General features: G+C 44.5%; 2 protein-coding genes across 2 annotated transcripts in view; both read right to left on the bottom strand.

Moving 5' to 3' along the window:
• Positions 1-22,052, bottom strand: part of LOC311355796 (integrin beta-1-like) — a 35,842-nt gene that overhangs the window by 11,035 nt on the left and 2,755 nt on the right. Inside the window, 6 exon segments of the mRNA XM_084475634.1 lie at positions 67-305; positions 697-782; positions 784-859; positions 1,270-1,486; positions 1,808-1,893; positions 2,592-2,664. Of these exon segments, the coding sequence (XP_084331760.1) occupies positions 67-305; positions 697-782; positions 784-859; positions 1,270-1,486; positions 1,808-1,893; positions 2,592-2,664 (777 nt within the window).
• On the bottom strand, positions 10,271-21,139 carry LOC311355655 (uncharacterized protein). Its single transcript, XM_084475458.1, has one exon. It carries the CDS (start codon positions 16,570-16,572, stop codon positions 14,932-14,934), a length of 1,641 nt encoding a protein of 546 aa, XP_084331584.1. The 5' UTR covers positions 16,573-21,139; the 3' UTR covers positions 10,271-14,931.

Genomic DNA, 22,052 nt, shown 5'->3' with positions numbered 1-22,052 from the left:
ACTTTATTTCCCCTCTTCCTCAAATCTCTTCCCACCCCGTCCCAGGCGCTCGCTCCCCTTACGTACCCCGCACACCGCCACCTGCATGATGGCGTCGAAGCCCCCCTCGGGGGAGTCCAGGTTCCCGGAGATCTGCTGCTTGCCCACCAGCGTGTTGAACTTGCTGCCGTCGCTGGTGAGCTTCAGCACGTTCTTGTAGCTGAAGGGGCTGGTGCAGTTGAGGCCGCCCGTGCACGGGTTGAGGAGCTTGGCCGGTGTGGTGCTGATGTAGGGCATGACCGTCTTCTCCACGAACGAGCCGAAGCCTTGGGGGCGGGGGAAGAGAGAAGATGACAACGGATCCGGAAACGCTCAGTGTTGCGTTTGCAACGAGTAGTTGTCTTGTTAGATCTGCCGGCCTGGCGAGTTCTGTGATTGAGCTAAAATTGGCCAAACGCAACTCGCTGACTGCGAGTACCTAGCGTCACCAAAGCACGGCTCGGGTGAAACTTTCCCATTGTGACGCATTTCAGTGTGTAACTTCCAACAGAGAAGGGAAACAACGCACACACATTGTGGCAAATGTATTCCTTCAGTGCGGCTTGGTACAGCTCGACTACGAAAGGTCTACAGACTGTTCTGTGTAATTGCGTGCTCTGTCAGAGCATGATGGTATACTGAGTACATTTTCTTTTTTGCATTCTGCATTTTGCTCACCTATCCTGAAGTCTGAGGTGATCTTGGTCATCTCCACCATCAGGCTGGTGCCAAGGTTCTTGACGTTCTCCAGGTCGTCCTTCATACAGGTCCATGAGGTAGTACATGTCGATGGGGTAGTCCTCCGCCCGCTTGAACTTCAGGTTGAACGACTGGGGCTCCCCTGCACACACACGTGTATGCACACGCACACGCACACGCACACACACACACACACACACACACACACACACACACACACACACACACACACACACACAAATCGATAGCATTACAGCCAGTGTCCTATCCAGTCGACATAAAGACGAAATCCCAGATATCCCCGTACCTTAAACCTCAAAAACAAATCACTAGCACAAATCACAAGACTAGGACGAAAAGTTCCTTTGTCATTGTATTCGCGCTAAGATCGGGGCGCACAAATAATCAACAACAATATACGGTACTATCGTGGGAAGGTAATAACCCTGCCGTATGCTATAGTTATGGATCGCAATGCTGTTAGTATATAATAATGTTTATTATCATCGTTTTTAACATTGATTCTCCGCCGATTGGCGCTGTGTCTCTCACCGGCCCTGAGGGTGAGGCTGAGCTTCTGGGGCTGGATCTGGGTGATGTTCTCCAGCTTCAGCTTATTCTGCTTGAGGCGGTTGGTCACCGGCTCGTCCAAGAGGATGTGCTGGCCGCCACGCGGGTTCTCGATGTCGGTGAGGTTGCAGCCCCGGGTCAGCAGGGACTGCAGCTCGTCACAGCGGCTGGACACCGCCTCCCCCTGGTTCAGGAATTTCTGGCGGGAAAGGAAAACGTTGAAACGTCCATCAGATCCGAACGCTAGAATAGGTTGAACGTCATCGGCAAAGCTAGAGAGTGACTGTGTCGCACCTTGGTGACATCACCGCCTCACGTAATGGTTATTTTTAATTGGGTGAAATCGGGGTCAGGTGACAGCCACACAAAAAGAGAGGAATCCAGAGAAACCGTTGCACAAGCACTTTTTAAGCACTCCCTGCTGTTTGATGGTGGTGCATAATGTGCTTGGATAGAGGCCTATTCTATTCTACCGGACCATTGAGCTGGATATACAGCTGATTGCTGGGAATCCACTTACTGGGTGTCGGCACCATCCACATTTGGGTCCGGCCTGGATGCATTCCCCGCAGTACTTGGCATTGGCATTGATGCACTCATTCCCCTCTGAACAGAAGACAAGGAGGGGGAGGAGAGAGAGAGAGAGAGAGAGAGAGAGAGAGAGAGAGAGAGAGAGAGAGAGAGAGAGAGAGAGAGAGAGAGAGAGAGAGAGAGAGAGAGAGAGAGAGAGAGAGAGAGAGAGAGAGAGAGAGAGAGAGAGAGAGAGAGAGAGAGAGAGAGAAAAAAGTCACACCAGAGCGTTGCCACAGCGCTGTCTGTCCGTGCAGACTAAGAGGCCACGGTCACACACTCTCCCTGTGTGTTTCTGTATAGTTACCCTAGCATAGATCTTAATTTAGCCATGGTATCTTTACCTTTAACTTCATTAGCTTAGCCTATTCCCATTTCCCAATTCATAATTAGCTTCCACAATGTTATGCTCTACCTAGAGCAGTTTTTCTGACTAAAAACATGATGACATCATTATGCTTCATCAACATGTTGGCTTTCTGGCGACAGGCAGTACTAACCATCAGTCGAAATTTTGCGTTTACCATGCAAGGCCAGCTCTGCTCTAATTACATTGTGTGTGTGTGTGTGTGTGTGTGTGTGTGTGTGTGTGTGTGTGTGTGTGTGTGTGTGTGTGTGTGTGTGTGTGTGTGTGTGTGTGTGTGTGTGTGTGTGTCTCTGGTCACAGCAAACATCATCCCAATATCTCTTCCATATGTAAACTGAGCTCGAAACAAGGTCAGGGATCTCCTTACCTTTCTGAGCACGACTACTACTGCAACAAAACACTCCCACCAGGGTGGCTATCAAAAGCAGCTTGAGCTCCATCTGAAACACAAAGCAAAGCTAGCATTGGTGGGTTTAAATATATATAATTTCATTCATTTTAAAAAGCATGAGGTCGACAATGTTGGCAAAAGGTGTGCAATGTCCGGTGAGTCATTCATTTCCTGGACCTCACGACCCGGTGGTGCTAAGTGGTTAACATATAAGCGATTGCATCTGGAGAACAGCCTCGGAGATGTAATCCGGGGTCATAAAGCAGCCAGTGGGGCAGGCGCCGGGCTATTCTGGGGTTTGTCGTCGTATTGGTCGCTCGCAGGGGAAGGCGAGGGAGAAGGGTTTCAATAAAACCGCTTGCACCTGAATTCACTTTTTCAAACACAAACAAATACACCCACTGGACCATGGCTTTTATGAATCTGATATTGATATTGACTGATATTGACTTACTAAATAATGTGTGTCCTGCGTAATGTAGCCTACTGTGTTATTGATTATATAGATATAGGTTGTAAGCTGATAATGGCTATGAATCCTCATTAGGCCACTACTCTTTCACCCAGCCCCACCTAGCCAGGCCTTACTGTAAGGGTTAGTGTTATGCCTGTAATTTGACAATTTGAGAGACAACTTAATGCTCTGAAAAGCAAGCAGGAATGACTGATCACACCAAACTGCTCAGAGGTTGGTCTGGCGTGCTTTTGCCCGGCTTGGTGGATGGTCCATCTCTGGCGGGAGACAACTGGGCACAACTCTGCGAGAATTTAAGTGGTAATGGAAACGCAATTCAACACGCCATGGTTTGACTTAGCACAGCCAAAAGTGCCACTGGAAAAGGGCCATGTCGGACTTCCTAGGGTCAGCCCTCTCTCAAGTCTCATCTATCGATCCCTATCTGTGTGTGTATATGTCCCCTGGGTCCCCCCCAACCCCCCTATTTTAGAGCTCATGACTTACTAATGACCCGGCACTTAAATGGCCGGTCTCCAGGGCCAAAATAGCAATTAGGGGGAGACAGGAAGAGCCACTCAGTACAAAGAAGATGGCTGGAAAAAGGCCATCCCTGACTTCTGGACCTAAAAAGCTTTCTGGTCAATACAGTTTATAAGCTGTAGGGGATATATTTAGCGGTGAGTGGTATTCAAGGGCTGGTGCATCTCATTGCCGTTATGATGATGATAAACGCCAAACTACTCTCTCTCTCTCTCTCTCTCTCAAAGGACAGAGACAAGCATGTGGTTTGAGCAGTAATCACACACAGATGGTTGCCAACGCCGTGCTTCTAAATAATAGTTTGTGAGCCATGCTTGCAAATTAATAACAGTGGGCGAAGCAGAATTATGCAAGTTGTTTTGTTTAATTTGATTATTATGAAGACGGTACAAACAATTTGTTTTGGCCTCACTGCAATGCCATTTAAGATGATCAACAGTCATATTATAAGACTTTCAGTATAATCTCTCTGTCATAATGTGGTTCACATTAAAAGTGTCGGAGGGCAGTACTTGGGCTATTTAAGGGCGAGCCCATGGATCTAAAGACTCTAACACTACCAGTATTAACTTAGGAAAACACCCCAAACTTCCTCACATCATTAGCTGTCCCAGGATCTATTTAGAAGACATTCCCCTGCAATGGGATGGAAGGAAACACGGATGGTCCACAGGCATGGTGTTAAATGAAGCATTCCTGAGTGCGCACGTGTGTGGGTGTGTGTGTGTGTGTGTGTGTATGTGTGTGTGTGTATGTGTGCGCGCATCTCCGTTTGTACAGATGCATCAGGCCAGACAGCCTGTCTGCAACCCCCAGATTAGATAAGCAGCTTTGAGCCTCATGCTACAGCTACAGTGTGCATGTGTGTGTGTGTGTGTGTGCTTGTTTTTGTGTGTTTGTGAGTGTGAGAAAATGACACACACACACACACACACACACACACACACACACACACACACACACACACACACACACACTGAGCTTATGCCAGCCTCCACATGTTGTTACCATGGGTGAGCTGATAGCTCATAGCTAAGCTGTTGCTGTTGTTACCTTAAAACACTTCCCTGCTATTTATAAACGCACACCAATAGTTAACGTGATAAGGGTATCACATAACATGGGGAGCCTGGGACTAAACATAGAGCACTATTGTTAGCTAACGCTAAAAGGGCACCGTGGCTGCAACCGATTGTGAGGTCCTAAGGCTGCGTTTGCTAACGTTTCAACCGATTTAAACGTCATAAACAGACACTTTCAATGGACACTGCGAACACCACCACCACCACACAGATTTTTTTTTTAAAGAAAAACACCCAGAGTTCGACTCAATGTGTTCACAGAGCCAGGCACTGATTCAAATGCAGAGCACGCCTATAAAAGTGCCAGAACTGTGTCAAAATGGGGCGGCGGGGGTTGGTTAACAACCACAGCTTCTTCTTTGCAAATTAGATTTAGTGGCTGAAGTGGAGAATAGGCTACAACAACACGGCGAGGGACGGCTGTCAAACAAAGAGCAGGCTGTGCTTGTTTAGTGTTTCCCCCAAAACAGGAGCTTGCAGGACAGTAGTATCCGGGACAGAAAGGACTGGCATCTATCTGTAGTTTGGCTACTGAGAGTCCATAATGGGAGTGCAAATATGTCAACACTCCATAACGGGGCAAAAGGAACAATGCCAAGAAAGATTAGGGTAACACATTTCATCGTCAGATTTGTTTTGTTTGGAAAGTGCCGGCCCAGAAAAGAAGCAGTTGCAAACAATGGGAATGTTTGGACTATAAAGCTGGAGAAGGCAGATCCTTACCCTAAGGACCTGCGTCACGTTGAGGGAGAGAGAGCGACGGGAATGTCTCTCTTTTCCCAACTTCCCGTGAGAGAGCATGAAATAACAAAGCCACATTTGAGATATGTTAGATTCTGAACACTGTTCTGATGTAACTTTTCTTTGCTGTAGCCTGGTCCCAGAATATGTGTTTAGAATATATGCCGACAGCACAGACAGTACGAACTAGTCTTTATTGAGTCGTATTTTTTACCTCATGTGTCTCATTCAGAGGTTAACTGACAACCAACTCCTGTGTTATGCAGAATCACACAGTGTTAGGTTAATAATAACATATTCCAGTGGATGGACACTCTAATCCAACTTGTTTTATTATTCCCATGGCAAACATTTCTTGGCATGGGTGGGCCGGGGCCCCATGGGTGGGAATCTAAACCATTACCCAACAAAATGAGCTACTCAGGGACCTGGCACTCTGTTTCCAGACCCCTGGATCACATTCTCCCTCTGAAACCCGGTCCATCTATACAGCGCCTGTCAATCAAACCCTTAGGTGCCACTGAAAGTCCCGGTGGCTGGGTACTGGCTCACCCTGTGGCTGCTGGGAAGGTGACGCATGGCTGACATCTTGGTGCATGACTAAAACGGGAACTGGCTGGCATTCTACAGGGGACTCACTGCTCCTGGACCAGGGGGTCTAATAGGGACCTGCTAGCTACATGCCTACACCATGACTACATGGTGGCACTTTAGAGAACAAATGTTATCTGTGACAGCCGTGATGGATCGGGGAGCGATTTTGTTGGATCCGTCGAGTGTTCGCAGAACGCTGACTGCCTGGTCATGTGACCCGATTTGTTTTTGGGAAAATGTTGTTGCAGGTGTTTTTTGGTGCCACATCAGTTATGTTTAGAAGGGAACAACCAGATTTTTATATGATACATAGAGATGACCATTTTAAAGGTGTGTGTCCTAGTGAGTTATTAACCCAAAGCAAATGTTTCTTCAATAATATAGTGTGTGTGTGTGTGTGTGTGTGTGTGTGTGTGTGTGTGTGTGTGTGTGTGTGTGTGTGTGTGTGTGTGTGTGTGTGTGTGTGTGTGTGTGTGTGTGTGTGTGTGTGTGTGTGTGTGTGTGTGGGGGGGGGGGGGTTGGAGGTGGCAGACATGTTGGAAAAAACATAAATTATCTGATATAACTATTTGTCCCACTGCATCATAGGTCTCTCATGATCCACGAGGGGACCAAACTTTCCATTGGCAGCTACTCCAGCTAGCGTTAAAATAAATAATATCAGCAGGAGAGAGAGCGAGAGAGCGAAAGAGCGAGAGAGCGAAAGAGCGAGAGAGAGAGCGAGAGAGAGAGAGAGAACACAATGAGAGACCGACAATGAATGAATCAGTGATGACTGAGTCCGACCTAGCTAATAGCCAAGGCATCACTCTAGCTTTTCTTTTCCAACTCAGGATTAGTGTTCTTCTTACTAAGCTTGTGAAAAGAAGGAATGGAAAAGAAGCAAAAACAGGAAAGGGCGGTCCATATAGTTCCCTCACTCAGGGAGGCAAGATTGTTTTCTTGAGTTTGGCGGGAAGTAACCGATCCACTTTCCTACACTTGGCTGAACTAGCCTTTAATTTTCTCTCTCTGTCTGTCTGTCTGTCGACCAACCTCTCATACTATTGCATGGGAGTCAGTAGTGTATTTCTGCAGCGTTCCCACTCCCAACTCTTTTCCCGGGAGCAACTACAACACAATCCCTTTTTTTCCTTGGCTCCCTTTTGCCGACGAGAAGAGTTGTACCGTCAACCCCCACCCGTCTTTGACATCACATGACCTTTAAATACCGCTGACAGAACATGGCCAGTACCCAACCTACCAGAAGAGGAGTACTGAAACAGTGATCAGTCTGTCCCTGTTTCAGCTCTATATCACCCCCCCCACTCAGACCAAAGCTATGAATCAAGAAACCCTTTGAGAGCCGAAGCAAGGGGAGGACTTATCTCTGCATCGAGTCCTGCGATAAGTCTGCTAATGACACCAGTGTCTGCACTTTCTTATCTGACGGCATCGGGACGGCTGCCTATGATGTCAACTCATTCTTCATATGATTCATCTGGAGCTGCTCCTCTGGAAAGGACCAGCCTGTGGCTAGAGCCACCAGTGGTATTCACATCGTAAGCGTGGTAGTCAGAATAGCTAATGGGCACAGATCCTATGGGATACATCTCAATACAACTTCTGGTCATCTGCCCTCATAAACATGAAAACCTTAATACTATAAATCAACTTAACTCAAAAGCTCATTTGATTAACATTGATAATATACTGACCTAATATAGCATACTGTCTAATATTATTACCACAAATAATAATTATAATAAATACTGGTGTTAGGAATGTTGGTCTGACCTTTTCACAAAAAGTCCAAAACCACATTCAAGCCAGTTTGCACTTCCAGTACGTAATGGTGTCTTACAAGACTTATTTATTTGGGTGGAACTCAGACCTGAAAAGGAACTTTACAGAAAGGAAATCAAAAACAATTAGGTCTGCAGTTCCTTCCTAAAGAAATGCATTTGCGTTGAAGGGCTTTTGCGCCTCTCGTCTCATTGGGTGTCTTGCCCTTCCTCCAGAATCTTTGAACAGACAATGGGGGTTACAGAGGAACACATGGCGGCTGTAGGCAAGGCCAGCAGCCACATCGCTATTCATTGGCTAAACATCTGTTGTGAAAATAGCTACACGGCGTCAAACATGCTATTAGTAGCTCATCCTCTACACCTGGCCTTCTGCAATAACTTTTCAGGTTAACTCGATTAGGGTTACCTCTGCTTTTTCAATCTGTTCGTTAGCAAGTACCATATATCTCTCAGCAGCACTAAAGTGAGCAACGGGCAGGAAGATTGCTGCATGCCTGGCTATGGGCATCCAATCATGAGCCCAGCAGTCAGCCTGCAGATCTCGGGGTGGGGGCGCACTGTAGGTTTAGGCTCCCATTGTCTCCCTGTGTGCATGCTGTGTCAGGCCTTTCCTTTGTTGGAACACAGGAAGCTCTACCCCATCACACAGGAAGTCCATAGCGTGCTTCGTGGCAACAGACCAAATCCCCCCCACCCCTTAAAGCCTGAGGGTTCAAGAGGAGATTTCACGGGCTGAATGGAGAAAACAGGAGGCCGAGAGGGAGAGAGAGAGAAAGAGAGAGAGGTAGAGTGGGAGAGAGAGAGACAGAGAGAGAGACAGAGAGAGAGAAAACAGCGGGAGTTAGAGATAGAGAGAGCAATATACAGCCAGACAGCCAGCCAAACAGGCAGAAATGAAGACCAGAGAGTGATGAAAACGCTGCCAAAACGGCAGCATATTGTTGTGAATCATGATCTCTGATACAGAGACCTAAACAGGTCTGGTAATTTAGGTCTTTACAAATAATGAAAAGAAAAAAAAAACACTTCTGGAAACAACTTGTTTGAAGTTATTTTCACAGTTCCAGAAGAGTTGAAAAATGAGCAGATGTTAAGGCAGGATCAAAGATTTTGACACGCAGAGCAGTGTTTTGTCATGTCCCATAATTAAATATTTAGAATGGGGAAAGTGATGAATTCAACGATGTGCAGATGCCAAAAGCAGAAGACCTAAACAAGAGCTCAGTGTATTGTCTCTGTGTCTCGTCTACTCCACGAAGACCCAAACCGGCCTGGAAGTGTCTCAACTTTGGATCATACTCCAAAGACAATAAGAAACATATTTAAAAAATAAGTTGACATAAGCAAGGCACAGTGGACTTTTTCTGATGATAACATATTAGACAGGAACATGTAAACAAGCGCAACATTTACATATCCTCGCAAAAGTAAATCTTTAACTGCCTTACGAACATGTGACCTCCAGTTGTGTTTGAGACTTCCAAAGTGCTTCTCACTGCACAGTGTTAAGAACACGCACACACGCCAGAATATACAACACAGGGTAGGAAGACTCCTCATTCTTGTCTTGTTCTCTCTATCTTAGACTGTTCTGTACAAGTATGGCTTCCAAATCTGATCCAACGTAAACTCTGCAGCCAAGAGTCACCTGAGGCCCACCGTGTGCACACCTCCGTTATTATTGCTTCCTGGCCGCCTAATGCGGGAGAAAGGCTGTGTTAATGGTAGTCAGATGTCTTTCGTTAACTTACAGGCCAATTGAACCAGAGGGGTCTCTAGTTTTTCCAGCTACTGCGAGTGAGTGAGAAATTATGTGTACTTTCTCTCTCTCTCTCTCTCTCTCTCTCTCTCTCTCTCTCTCTCTCTCTCTCTCTCTCTCTCTCTCTCTCTCTCTCTCTCTCTCTCTCTCTCTCTAGCTACATGTTAGCTTCTCTCTCGGGACCCAAACACAAATGTCATGTTCCGTTCACCGGGCGTTTTTGTTATTCCCCCCATGATGTTTCCATAGCTATTCAGAGATGCTGTGTCACGAGACTGGGTTTCAAAACTAAATATATAAATGCACAGAAAGTAGAGGATGGAAAACTTAACATTTGAATGGTGGAAAAAAAGAAAACTGATTTATTTTCTGCATTGCACTATCATTTCACTTTTCTCTTACTAGTGAGGCTAGGTACAAATAAATCCAAAGATCACTGATAGAAGTTTCTCTCTTTAACTTGAATCTACTATTGTAGACATTGAATATGTACTTGTGTGTTTGTTTATGGCCACCGTAACAGAACATGCGTGAAGATTTATGAATGGGTCTTTTGTGTGTGAACTCACTGCTCAGTGACAGAACACAGAGGCACTGTTTCACTGTGAGTTTATTTTCTATTCTACAACATATGTGTCCGTGATTACAATAAACAATACTCTTAATCATTCGTTTTGGACCAAACAGGAAACGAAAATGAATAATGTTTGATCTCCATCTTTTAGCTACACTGAACTTTATTGATGGTTTGGATAAAATAAATAAATAGAAATAGTTACAGAATAACATGCCAATGCATTGGAACATAAACATAATCTCCTCTGATTAAAGCAAAATGCAATTCCAAAAAAAAGAATACATTCCATAAGCTTCCACTATTGTTAAATGAGCAGAACAGAACAGAAGAAGAAGAAGGGGCCATACCGAGACGTTTCCTAATATAACTAGTGGGTACCGCTTTAGATTACAGCCCACAACGTACAGTGTAACTACTCTGGACTTACGGTGTAATCTTTAGTTCTTATGGCGTACCAATTTGATTACTACCAATGCTCATATTATGTAGGTAGTGGGGAACAAGATGTGAAGTTGGAATTATGGAATTAAGGGGTAACAATTCAGGATCTTACATAGTGTTATATATTAACTTAATTAATAACCGTAATAATGATGTCTAGACCAGGAGCTGCAGTCAACATAGCTTTACTGTTCAACATGCCTGAAACATAAAACACTGCGCACACATAGCACCCAGGTAACGCATACGACAAAAAGTAGTGCCTTCATTATGTGGCTATACCACATACATAACAATTCCTCCTTTCCAGCTTTGATGTAACCTGTAAACATCACAAGGTAAGTACTGTGTTAAATAACTATAACAGAAATAAGACACTTAATCAATCCTCAAATAAACAACTTGATTACAACAACAACAAAAGGGTAGTAGTCAGTCATGACTACAAATCAAGTCTCTGAGGTGCTCTGTGATTTCTCTCAGGATAACGCCTGGGTGGAGAACCAGATCCAGTGGGACTTGGTTGGGGTTCAGCAGCCCCTGTGGATTCAATGTCATCATCAAAGTCCTCTGGTGCTGTAGAAGCAACCTCCTCCGAGTCTTCACGTGCCATTGATTCCTTAGCCGTGGTACTGCGAGCCGTTGCCTCCAGTAGCTGGTCAACATGTCTGCGCCAGACCATGTCAGGCCCTACACGCACGGTGTACGTCAGTGGTCCTGTCTGTGACAGAATCTCTCCCAACTGCCATTTCTGATTTTTACCTCTATAGTCTCTGGCAAGCACTTTGCGTCCAACACTGAATGTTCTCAGTTGTTTTCGTGTCTGTCCACTCGTACACTGCTTTTCCAGTACATGTTTGCGAATGTCTGGCTTTAGCAAATCCAACCGCGATCTCAGGTTCCTGCCCATGAACAGCATCGCTGGTGTCTGTCCCGTTGTAGCATGCGCTGTGTTTCGATAAGCCAGTAGGAAGTTTGCCACTCTTTGTGGTAACAACGTTCCCTCCTTCCCACTTGCTTTCATCGACTGTTTGAAAGACTGTACAAACCGCTCCGCTAAGGCAAGGCAAGGCAAGGCAACTTTATTTATATAGCACTTTTCATACACAAGGCAGACTCAAAGTGCTTCACATATAAACATTGTCATACAATAAAATAAAATAATAGATAAGTAAAAAGTAAAATAGATAGAAAGTAAAGGCAAAGTTAAAAAAAATTAAAAAAAAAACATTTTAGAAAGGCAGAGTTAATAAAAATGCATTTTAGAAAGGCAAAGTTACTAATAAAATAAAAATAGAAACATTGTAGATTTAAGATTTAGCAGAAAGCTAAAGCAAACATAAAAGTCTTCAGTCTTGTTTTAAAAGCTGTCAGAGTTGGGGCAAGTCTTAAATCCTCAGGGAGTTTATTCCAGCTATTTGTTGCATAGTAACTAAATCCTGCTTCCCCATGTTTCGTGTTGACTCTGGGGATAATTAACAGATTGGTCTCAGAGGATCTTAGTGGTCTAGAAGACTTATGTAGTGGAAGCATATCAGTTAAATATTTTGGCCCTAAACCATGTAGGGATTTGTAGGTTAGCAACATGATTTTAAAATCAATTCTCTGACATACAGGGAGCCAATGTAATGATTTGAGAATTGGTGTAATATGTTCACATTTTTTGGTCTTTGTTAGAACTCTAGCAGCAGCATTCTGAACAAGCTGTAGTTGCCTTAGAGTTTTTTTTGGGAGACCTGTAAGGAGACCATTGCAGTAATCAAGCTTGCTAGTGATAAAGGCATGTACAAGTGTTTGTAAGTCTTCGGTAGACATGAGCCCTCTAAGTTTTGCTACGTTTTTAAGGTGATAATATGCCGATTTTGTAACTGATTTGATGTGACTGTCGAAATGTAAATCTGAATCCATAATAACCCCTAGATTTCTGGCTTTGATTGAGGTTTTCAAGGACAGAGAGTGAAGGTGTTGGGTAACTTTAAGCCTTTCGGTTTTAGCACCAAATACAATTATCTCGGTTTTGTCCTCATTTAGTTGAAGGAAATTTTGGCACATCCAGTCTTTGACTTGCTCAATGCACTGGCACAACAGATCTATGGGCTGATAGTCATTTGGTGATAGAGATACATAGATTTGAGTGTCATCAGCATAGCAGTGATGGTCAATATTGTTATTTTGCATGATTTGCCCTAGTGGGAGCATGTAGATGTTGAATAGAGAGGGTCCTAAGATCGAACCTTGTGGGACTCCACATGTCACGTTTGTTGATTCTGAAACAAAGTCGCCAATGGAAACAAAGTAGTTCCTATTTTGTAGGTAGGACCTAAACCAATTTAAAACTGTGCCTGAAAGCCCCACCCAGTTTTCTAATCTGTCCAAAAGTATTGTATGGTCTACAGTGTCGAATGCAGCACTGAGGTCTAGTAGCATTAGTATTGAGATTTTGCCAGAGTCTGTGTTAAGACGGATGTCGTTTACAACTTTAATAAGGGCGGTCTCAGTGCTGTGAAGGGGTCGAAATCCGGATTGGAAGGTGTCATAGCAACCAGTTGATGCCAGGAAGTCACTAAGTTGCTGGAGGACAATTTTCTCAATGATTTTACTTATGAAGGGTAGATTTGATATTGGTCTGTAGTTGTTAATAACAGAGGCATCTAGGCTCCGCTTTTTTAAAAGGGGTTTGATAACTGCAGTTTTTAAGCCTTTTGGGAAAGTGCCTGATTGGAGAGAGTTGTTAACTATTTGCAATATGTCTATTGCTAGGCAGTCAAAAACATTCTTAAAGTGGTTGGTAGGTAAAGTATCAAGGCAACAGGTGGATGGCTTCAGTTGTGTCACAGTTTCCACAAGAGTTTTAGAGTCTGTGACATTAAAGCATGTCATTGCCACGTTACTTTTGCCTGAATATGGTGGTAGTCCAGCATTTTTGTTTAAAGTGGAGACATTGATGGCGCGTCTGATGCCTTCAATTTTATCAGTATAAAATGCTGCAAACTCATTGCATTTCTGAGTGGAATGAAGGTCAGGTGGAATTTGTGTTGGGGGCTTGGTCAGTCTGTCAACAGTTGCAAATAGGGTTTTGGCATTATTAGTATTGGTTTTAATGATATTGGAGAAAAATGTTTCTCTAGCACTTTTTAAGTCTAAATTGTAAGCACGGAGGCTCTCTTTATAGATGTCATGGTGTATATGAAGTTTTGTTTTACGCCATATGCGTTCAGCCTTCCTGCATTCTTTTTTCTGGGCTGTTACAAAAGCAGCTTTTCTCCAAGGTGCCTTTTGCTTTCCAGAAATCGTTTTAACCTTATAAGGTGCAATGACATCTATGACTTTCAAAATTTTCAAATTAAAGTTTTCTAAAAGATCATCAGCAGAACATGGGTTGAGAGGTGGAAGCAAGGAGATGGCCTTTTTAAAAAGTACATTAGAATGTTCATTGATATACCGTTTTTTGACAGTATTTGATTTTGTCTGTATGTCGGGAATAAAAGATATATTAAAGAAAACACAGAAATGATCAGACAGTGAAGGATCAGTCACAGAGAGATCTGAAACATTTAGACCCTTTGTGATAACCAGGTCTAGAGTGTGCCCCTTACAATGAGTAGCCTCTTTCACATGTTGAGACATTTCAAATGTGTCCAAAATGGTAAAAAGTTTTTTTGCACACTTATCATTAAAATCATCAGTATGAAAATTGAAGTCACCAGTTATAACTAGACAGTCAAAGTCTGTGGAGATGCTAGACAATAATTCTGTAAAGTCATCGAAGAAATTTGCAGCGTATGTGGGTGGCCTGTAAATAATTAATAGGAGAACTCTGGGGGAACATTTCAATACAGCACAAAGGTATTCGAATGATGGAAAATCACCAAATAGCATCTGTTTCCCCTGAAATACATTTTTAAATATAGCAGCAACCCCTCCACCTCTTTTTCCAGATCTACATACATCAAAAAAGTTATAGTTGGGAGGAGCTGTCTCTATCAGAACGGTTGCACTGTTATTTTGTTCTAGCCATGTTTCAGTTAAAAACATAAAATCCAGTTGAGCAGTGGTAATAAAATCATTAACTAAAAAAGATTTGTTATTAAGAGACCTAACATTAAGTAGACCCATCCTGATGGTGTTATTGATAGGCTTTAAGGTTGATTTTGGTTTGGAGGGAATAGGTATGAGATTTGAGAGGTTAGCAGTGCATCTAAGTTTCCCTTTGTTTACTCTCTTAGTGATTACAGCAGGAATGCAAAAGTTGCCATGTTTTGATGTAGGCAACCTTGGGTTCAACAGATTATGCAAAACTTCCTTTGTGCTGTGTCTACGGCTGAACCCTTTTTTGTCTCAGTAATAATCAGGACTACTATCAGTACAGGGAGGGGGGGGCTGGGGCGCCCTCCGCTTGGCTGTTATCAGACTGTGGTCATGACATGGGGATGGTATCATTGACGCAGATGCAAGTTTGATGCCAACATTTCTCAGTTTCTTAAATTCATCTGGAAAATCATAAAGGGAGGAGACAGTGGAACTGGAGTTGTCGTTGTGGCTATGGGAGAGATGAGGCTGGTGGTCATCATCAATGGGGGACAGCTGGAGGTCATCATCGATGGGTGAGTGCTGGAGGTCATCGTCGCTGGGGGAGTGCAGAGGAGGGGGGTGGCCGTTCCTCGCCAAGCCAGCATCAGCAAAGGGGGGAGGCATGGTGTCGATGGTGTCGGGCAGGCTGTTGTCTCTCTTCAAGGTCTGTGGTCTGTCTGCTATCTGTGTGTCAGATAGTGGGACAGTAGATGTGTGGGGGAGGCTGTAGTCTCGCTTCTTCTCATGGTGGGAGAGTGAGAAGAGAAGATTGTCCCTTAACAGTTTTGAGCCTAACCTGTTTGGGTGTAGGCCATCTGCTCTGAAAAGATATTTGCGCCCCCAGAACAAGTTGAAATTGTCAATAAAGCCCCTTCCTCTTTCATTGCAGACTCTTGAAAGCCATGTATTCAGTGCAAGTAGACGACTGAATCTGTTTATTCCCCTGTCAACGGCTGGTATGGGTCCACTGATGAATGACCTAACGTGTAATTTGTCCAGTGTGTCCAATAGTTCAGTGAAATCCCTCTTCAGAAGTTCTGACTGTTCTTTTCGAATATCATTAAGTCCCGCATGCACAATAATCTGTGAGATTTTGGGGTTTTCCAGTATAATTGTGGCTAGTTTCTGGTTGACATCACTAACCATCACATCTGGGAAGTAGCATGCTTTGATCTTCTTACCGGTTATATCCTTTATGGTTGAGTCTCCTACAATCAGAGTGTCTGGTTCATCTGCTTTCTGTGAGATGGGCCCTTGTTGGCTTGAAGTGGCGGTCGCAGACGCATGCACAGCTCGACTCCGTGGTGACTGGTTCTTGTTCCGTCTCTGTCCCCACCGTCCGTCCGGACGCATCCTGGGGCTCAGGGGTGCACGGGTGGCAGATGCATGCGCAGCTGGCCTCTCTGGCGACAGGGTCATGGTCGGTCTTTGTCCACACCATCCGTTTGGACGCATCTTGGGGCTTAGGGGTGCATGGGTGGCAGGCGCGTTCGTGGACTCCTGGAGTGGCAGGAACCGGTTCTTCATCGGCATGGTAAACTTCAGCGATTGGCTAATCCGGCTGATTTTAGCTTTGGGAAGCTTAGCATTTGGCGTTGAGTGAACTTGTTGATTCACTTTGGAATGTTGTTTGGGCTTAGCGCCGACTCTGTGCCAATGAGAGGCAGTTGGAATTGTCTCTCTCTTGTCCAGCTTCGGGAAGGATACAGTATAGCTTTGATCATCCTGTTGTGGATTTGTCTGAGCTAGCTCAGCAAACTCACCCATCGGCACTGTATCCTGGAGAAGTCCTTTGCATTTTTCTAATGCTGCTAGCCTCGTTTCAAATAAAGCCACTGTCTGTTGCAGTTTGGTGCAGTCTGTGCATTTCCCAGTCTCTGTGCCTGAGACATCCGAGTACAGAGGCATGTTGGCGATAGGAAAGTCCAAGGCTTTTGCTGCGGTCTGATCCGGTAGTCAAAGTGCCAAAAAGTATTGTTGAATCGAGCAATTGAGGTTGACGGAAACAAACTATATATTCTTAAGTATTATGATCATGAAATAAAGTAAAATAAAGTAGACCTGAACGATGAATTAAGTACTTTTTGCCACTGTCTAGCGGAGCTTCGGGAAACACGACCTCTCTCTCTGCTGTCTCTTATCTCTCTAAGCCATTCGTTGCAGGATGGTGAGGAGCTGAGGTAATGTGCTTGACACCATTCTTCCTGACGAACCTCTGGAACTCCTCTCCAGTGAATATGCTCGCATTGTCACTCACCAGTTGTTGAGGTAAACCCGTGCGTGAGAAGAGTGTTCGCAGCATGTCCACAGTTTGAGCAGATGTGGCCTGTTTCACTGTGAATACCTCGGGCCACTTTGAGTGGGCATCCACCACAACGAGGAACATCCGATCCATAAAGGGTCCTGCATAGTCAATGTGAATACGTTGCCATGGAGTAGTGGGCCACTCCCATGAGTGGAGGGGTGCTGTCTGGGGCTGGCGCTGTATCTGCTGGCACCCACTGCAGGTCTTAGCGAGGCTTTCAATCTGACTGTCTATGCCAGGCCACCAGACGTAGCTTCTAGCAAGGCTTTTCATCTTTACTACACCGAGATGCCCTTCGTGCAGCGAGTCCAGCACTCTTGAACGCAGCTTGGGTGGCACAATGACACGTGTGCCCCACATGACACAGCCTTGACACACCGATAGCTGGTCACGACGGGTGGAGTACTCAGGTAGCAGGGGGTAGCCATGAGTTGGCCATCCATTCAACGTCAACTCATATACCTTGGATACTGAGGGATCTCTGTTGGTCTCCTTTTGTATCTGAGCTCTTGTGACAGGAAGCGACTCTAGTTGGGTCAAGTGGAACGCGTCAGCTGGATCAGTCATGTTCCCCACCGGGTGTGGCTCGTGTGGGAGGCGTGAGAGTCCATCCGCGTTTCCGTGCTGTTTTGTCCCTTTAAATTCAATGGTGTAGGTGTGAGCACCTAGAAACAGAGCCCATCGTTGTAAGCGTGCCGCTGCCATTGCTGGAACACACTTTTGAGGGTTGAATATCGACACAAGGGGTTGATGGTCTGTGATCAATGTGAAATGCTTTCCGTATAGATATTGGTTAAACTTCTTAACCCCCCATACTAAACTCAAGCCTTCTCTGTCAATTTGGGCATAGTTGCATTCTGCAGCGTTTAGAGATCTTAAAAAAGCGATGGGCCGCTCCGCCCCATCAGGCATTCTGTGTGAGAGCACAGTGCCGATACCATACGGGGAAGCATCGCAGGCAAGGCGCAGAGGGAGACTGGGGTCAAAGTGTGTCAAGACCTCCTCTGATGTGATGAGCTGTTTAGCAGTCTTAAACGCTCGTTCGCAGTCTTTCGACCACTTCCATTTCATGCCCAATTGTAACAAACAGTGTAGGGGGTGCAACACAGTGGAGAGGTTTGGCAGAAATTTGTGGTAGTAATTGATGAGGCCCAAGAATGAGCGCATCTGGCTCACATTTTCCGGCTTTGGTGCTCTCAGAACAGCATCAATTTTGTCCTGAGATTTGTGGAGTCCATGTCTGTCAATGATGTGACCACAATACTCAATTGAGTCTTTGAAGAACTCACATTTGTCCTTGTTGGCTCTCAATCCATACTCCTCCAATCTCGACAGAACTCTCTGTAGGTTTGTCAAGTGTGTCTCATCATCAACTCCAGTGACAATGATGTCATCCAGATAGCATTGGGTTCCCGATATCCCTTGGAGTACTTGGTCCATGGCGCGTTGCCATATCGCTGGGGCACTAGATATACCAAAGACCAATCTGTTGTATTGGTAAAGGCCTTTTGTGGTATTTATCGTCAGATACTTCCGTGAAGACTCCTCCATTTCCATCTGTAAGTATGCCTGAGCAAGGTCTATCTTTGAGAAACGCTCTCCACCTGCCAGGGACGCAAATATATCATCAATGCGTGGGAGGGGATACTGGTCTGCATGCAGGACAGGATTCACTGTGACCTTGAAGTCACCGCAGATGCGTACAGCACCAGTCCTCTTGACCACGGGCACAATTGGTGTAGCCCATTCACACCAGTCAACTTTGGAAAGAATACCTTGATCCTCCAAGTGCTGTAGTTCCGCCTCCACCTTTGGGCGAATGGCGTAGGGCACAGGACGAGCCTTGTGGAACTTCGGTGTCGCATTTTCCTCGAGAACAACCTGTGCTTTCAGGTGCTTCAGGGTGCCTATTCCATCTTGGAAAACCTGTGCAGACTGTGTCAGTATCCGTCTTAGTCTTTCATCTGTAGCGCTTCTGTTTTGCTTTGAGGTGATCCGCATTGCCTTTATTGACTGCCAGTTAAGCTGAATGCTTCTCATCCATTCACGTCCAAATAAAGGTACACCCTCACTCTGCAGCACATACAACTCCAACTTTTGCTTGTCCTTCCCATGTTTCACTTTGACTTTCAATTTTCCCATAGGAGAGATTTTCTCCCCTGTGTATGTTTTCAGCATTACTGAGGTTGGTTTCAGTTTCACATTTGGAAATGTACTCACATAATCTTTGTGGGAGATGATTGAGAGGGCAGATCCTGTATCCAACTCCATCTTTAATTTCACTCCCTCTACCTCCGGTGTCACCCATATGATGTTACTATCTGTCTCTTTAAGAGAATGAATTTTCAGACACGACAAATCTGCATTTGAATCGCTTGAATCAGTTTCACTGACCTGATGTACATTTCTGTCCCTCTTTCCTATTTTCCTTTGGTATGATTTATTATCACTTTGCTTTGACTTGCACATTTTCTGTATGTGTCCGGTTTTGTTGCACTGTCTACAGTCTTTATCTTTGAACCAGCACTCAGTTGGGTCATGTGAATTTTTCCCACACCGAAAACATGACTGTGTTCTGTCCTTAGGTTTTGTGTGAAATTTATTCACAGAGCATTCTCCCATATTTTTCGTTTGCAATTGAATTGCGTCTTTTGCAACAGTTTCCATTGAAACGGCAATGTCATATGCCATATCCAGTGTTAGATCTCTCTTCGTCAATAGTCTTTTCTGTGTAGCCTACTCTCATTGTCCAATCCGCATACGAGCCTGTCTCTGAGTGCATCCAAAAGTCCCGCCCCGAATTCACAATGTTCAGCCAATCTGCGCAGCTCTGCCATATATTCGGCTATAGACTCCGTCTTGTGCTGATCTCTCTTATGAAATCGGAAACGTTCGGCTATGACCAGTGGCTTTGGATTCAAGTGGCATTTTAGCAAATCCACATTCTGTTGGAACGTTTTCTCAGACGGCTTATCCGGTATTGTGAGGCTACGTAGCAAATTGTATGTCTTAGCTCCCATCAGACTCAAAAGCACCGCAACCTTCCTCTCATCCTCGACTTCATTTGCCACACAGTATTGCTCGAGTCTTTCCACATAAGCAGACCAATCTTCTACAGTACTGTCAAAACAATCCATTCGTCCAATATTTCCAAACATTTTCACTTGTTTCGTTTCTTTTCACTCACTGTTAAACTTTTATCCAGTCACTTCTTCCGTAGTTTTCATCACGCGCTCCCTCCTCCTCCGTTGCGTTTCAATTAAAGCAGCAGCCATGCGGGTGGGCAAGCAACGCGATTCTGACGGCCATCAAAGACACATTTGACCTGTCTTATGGAGCATTGCACCGCGGGGATACAACACGATTCTCGTCGCCAATTGTTATATATTAACTTAATTAATAACCGTAATAATGATGTCTAGACCAGGAGCTGCAGTCAACATAGCTTTACTGTTCAACATGCCTGAAACATAAAACACTGCGCACACATAGCACCCAGGTAACGCATACGACAAAAAGTAGTGCCTTCATTATGTGGCTATACCACATACATAACACATAGAATTGATACTGTAGTTATCTTTTAACTACGAGGTACCTATTCTATTATAACATCTTCAAACTACTGAGCAATGTTTGGGGGGAATGGGAATGGGAGGCAGTTTATTTCTGAACAATGGTCAAGGGGACAGTCCATTGTCATGGATACGATCGGCATGTGAAAACTGCCGATCACCTCACCAGGAACCTTCATCACTGGGCTGCTTGTTAATAGCTTTGTGTTCAACATAATTCCCCACCGCTCTAAGACATGATCTCACTTGGGGTAACTTGACAACTGCATTCGACCAGTGTTATAGTTCCTTGAGATGCAAGCTAAGCTCTCTGTGCACATCCTGGTTTTGCTCAGTAGTTCTTTGATACACTGTAATAGATAATATACTCACATCTTGTTCCCCAGTACCTACTCTGGATTAATTACACTGTATGTAAAAGGGCTGCCAACTATAGGAGCCATGGCAGGAGAATAGCATTAAATGGATCAGGGAGCTAACAAAAGAGTACATCTGTAATCACAGATAATTTAAAAAAAGTATTAAAAGTATTAAAAGAAGACAGTCATGTTGCTGCCAAAGCACTTTAAAGAAATGTGCTCTGTGTCAGCAAGTAAAAATATACATTTCTAACCCTCTTTATTTTTAGTCTCTTCCCCCGCTCTCCGAGGCTCTTTAAAACCTACCAACCCTAACTATAATAAACATCTCGAATTGCATCAAATAAATCGTAAATCTGGCAACCTGCAGAAAACATGTCCACCCCCTATTTACAAACACAATAATATATGAAGTGTTCAGGCACACATTCCCATGGCTGTTCCATGGTGAACCCCCCTCCTCCCTGTCCCACACCCCTAACCACCTCATTCCTGACAGGGCTGCTTCTGTGGCTTTTTTTAGAAGCCGGAGCTCCCCTTACTCCCACCACTTACGGCCCCCTCCCCCCCACCACCCACCCGAATCTACCCCACCCAAAACCTCCACAAAAAAGTCCACAATGCTGCCTTTTGGGGTTGTGGGTGGAAGGAGTAGCAGGGTTGGGACATTTCCACACAGCTATAAACCATTATGGAGGTCAAGAAAATCTCTGGCAGCTCAGCGTGTGACAATTGCAGCCGTCTTCCATCAAAATACTTTTGGGAAGAGTAACAATAACTCAGGAATTCCTGACGACTACAAGTAGATAAAAGGCTACGGCCTTAGTCAATGTATTCCATCCGATGAAAAGGAATGATATATTTTCTTCTGTAAGAGACATGGAATTTGTAATACACGATCAGAGTAAAATAAACGTACGCAAACGTTTCTATTTTGGTTATAGTATGTCGCCAGTAATACTTACTATATATAATATAATACCATATATTAGGACAGGGATTGAAATTACCTTGTTGGTTACACCAGGATTTAATGACATACATTTTCACATTGGCCTTAGCAGGTACAAATACAATCACGAAGACGACATGAGGAAACCCATTGGATTGTTTTGCATTGTAACAACTTCCAACAAATGTACAGGTTTA

This window comes from Micromesistius poutassou (assembly GCF_964030765.1).
Source record: "Micromesistius poutassou genome assembly, chromosome: 11".
NCBI lineage: Eukaryota > Metazoa > Chordata > Actinopteri > Gadiformes > Gadidae > Micromesistius > Micromesistius poutassou.
The sequence above is the reverse complement of the archived record's forward strand: the minus strand, read 5'-3'. Positions and strand labels throughout refer to the sequence as shown.

Bases quoted from the DNA above. Each gene is read 5' to 3' on its own strand.
- LOC311355655 (XM_084475458.1), bottom strand. From the start codon at position 16,572: ATGCCTCTGTACTCGGATGTCTCAGGCACAGAGACTGGGAAATGCACA.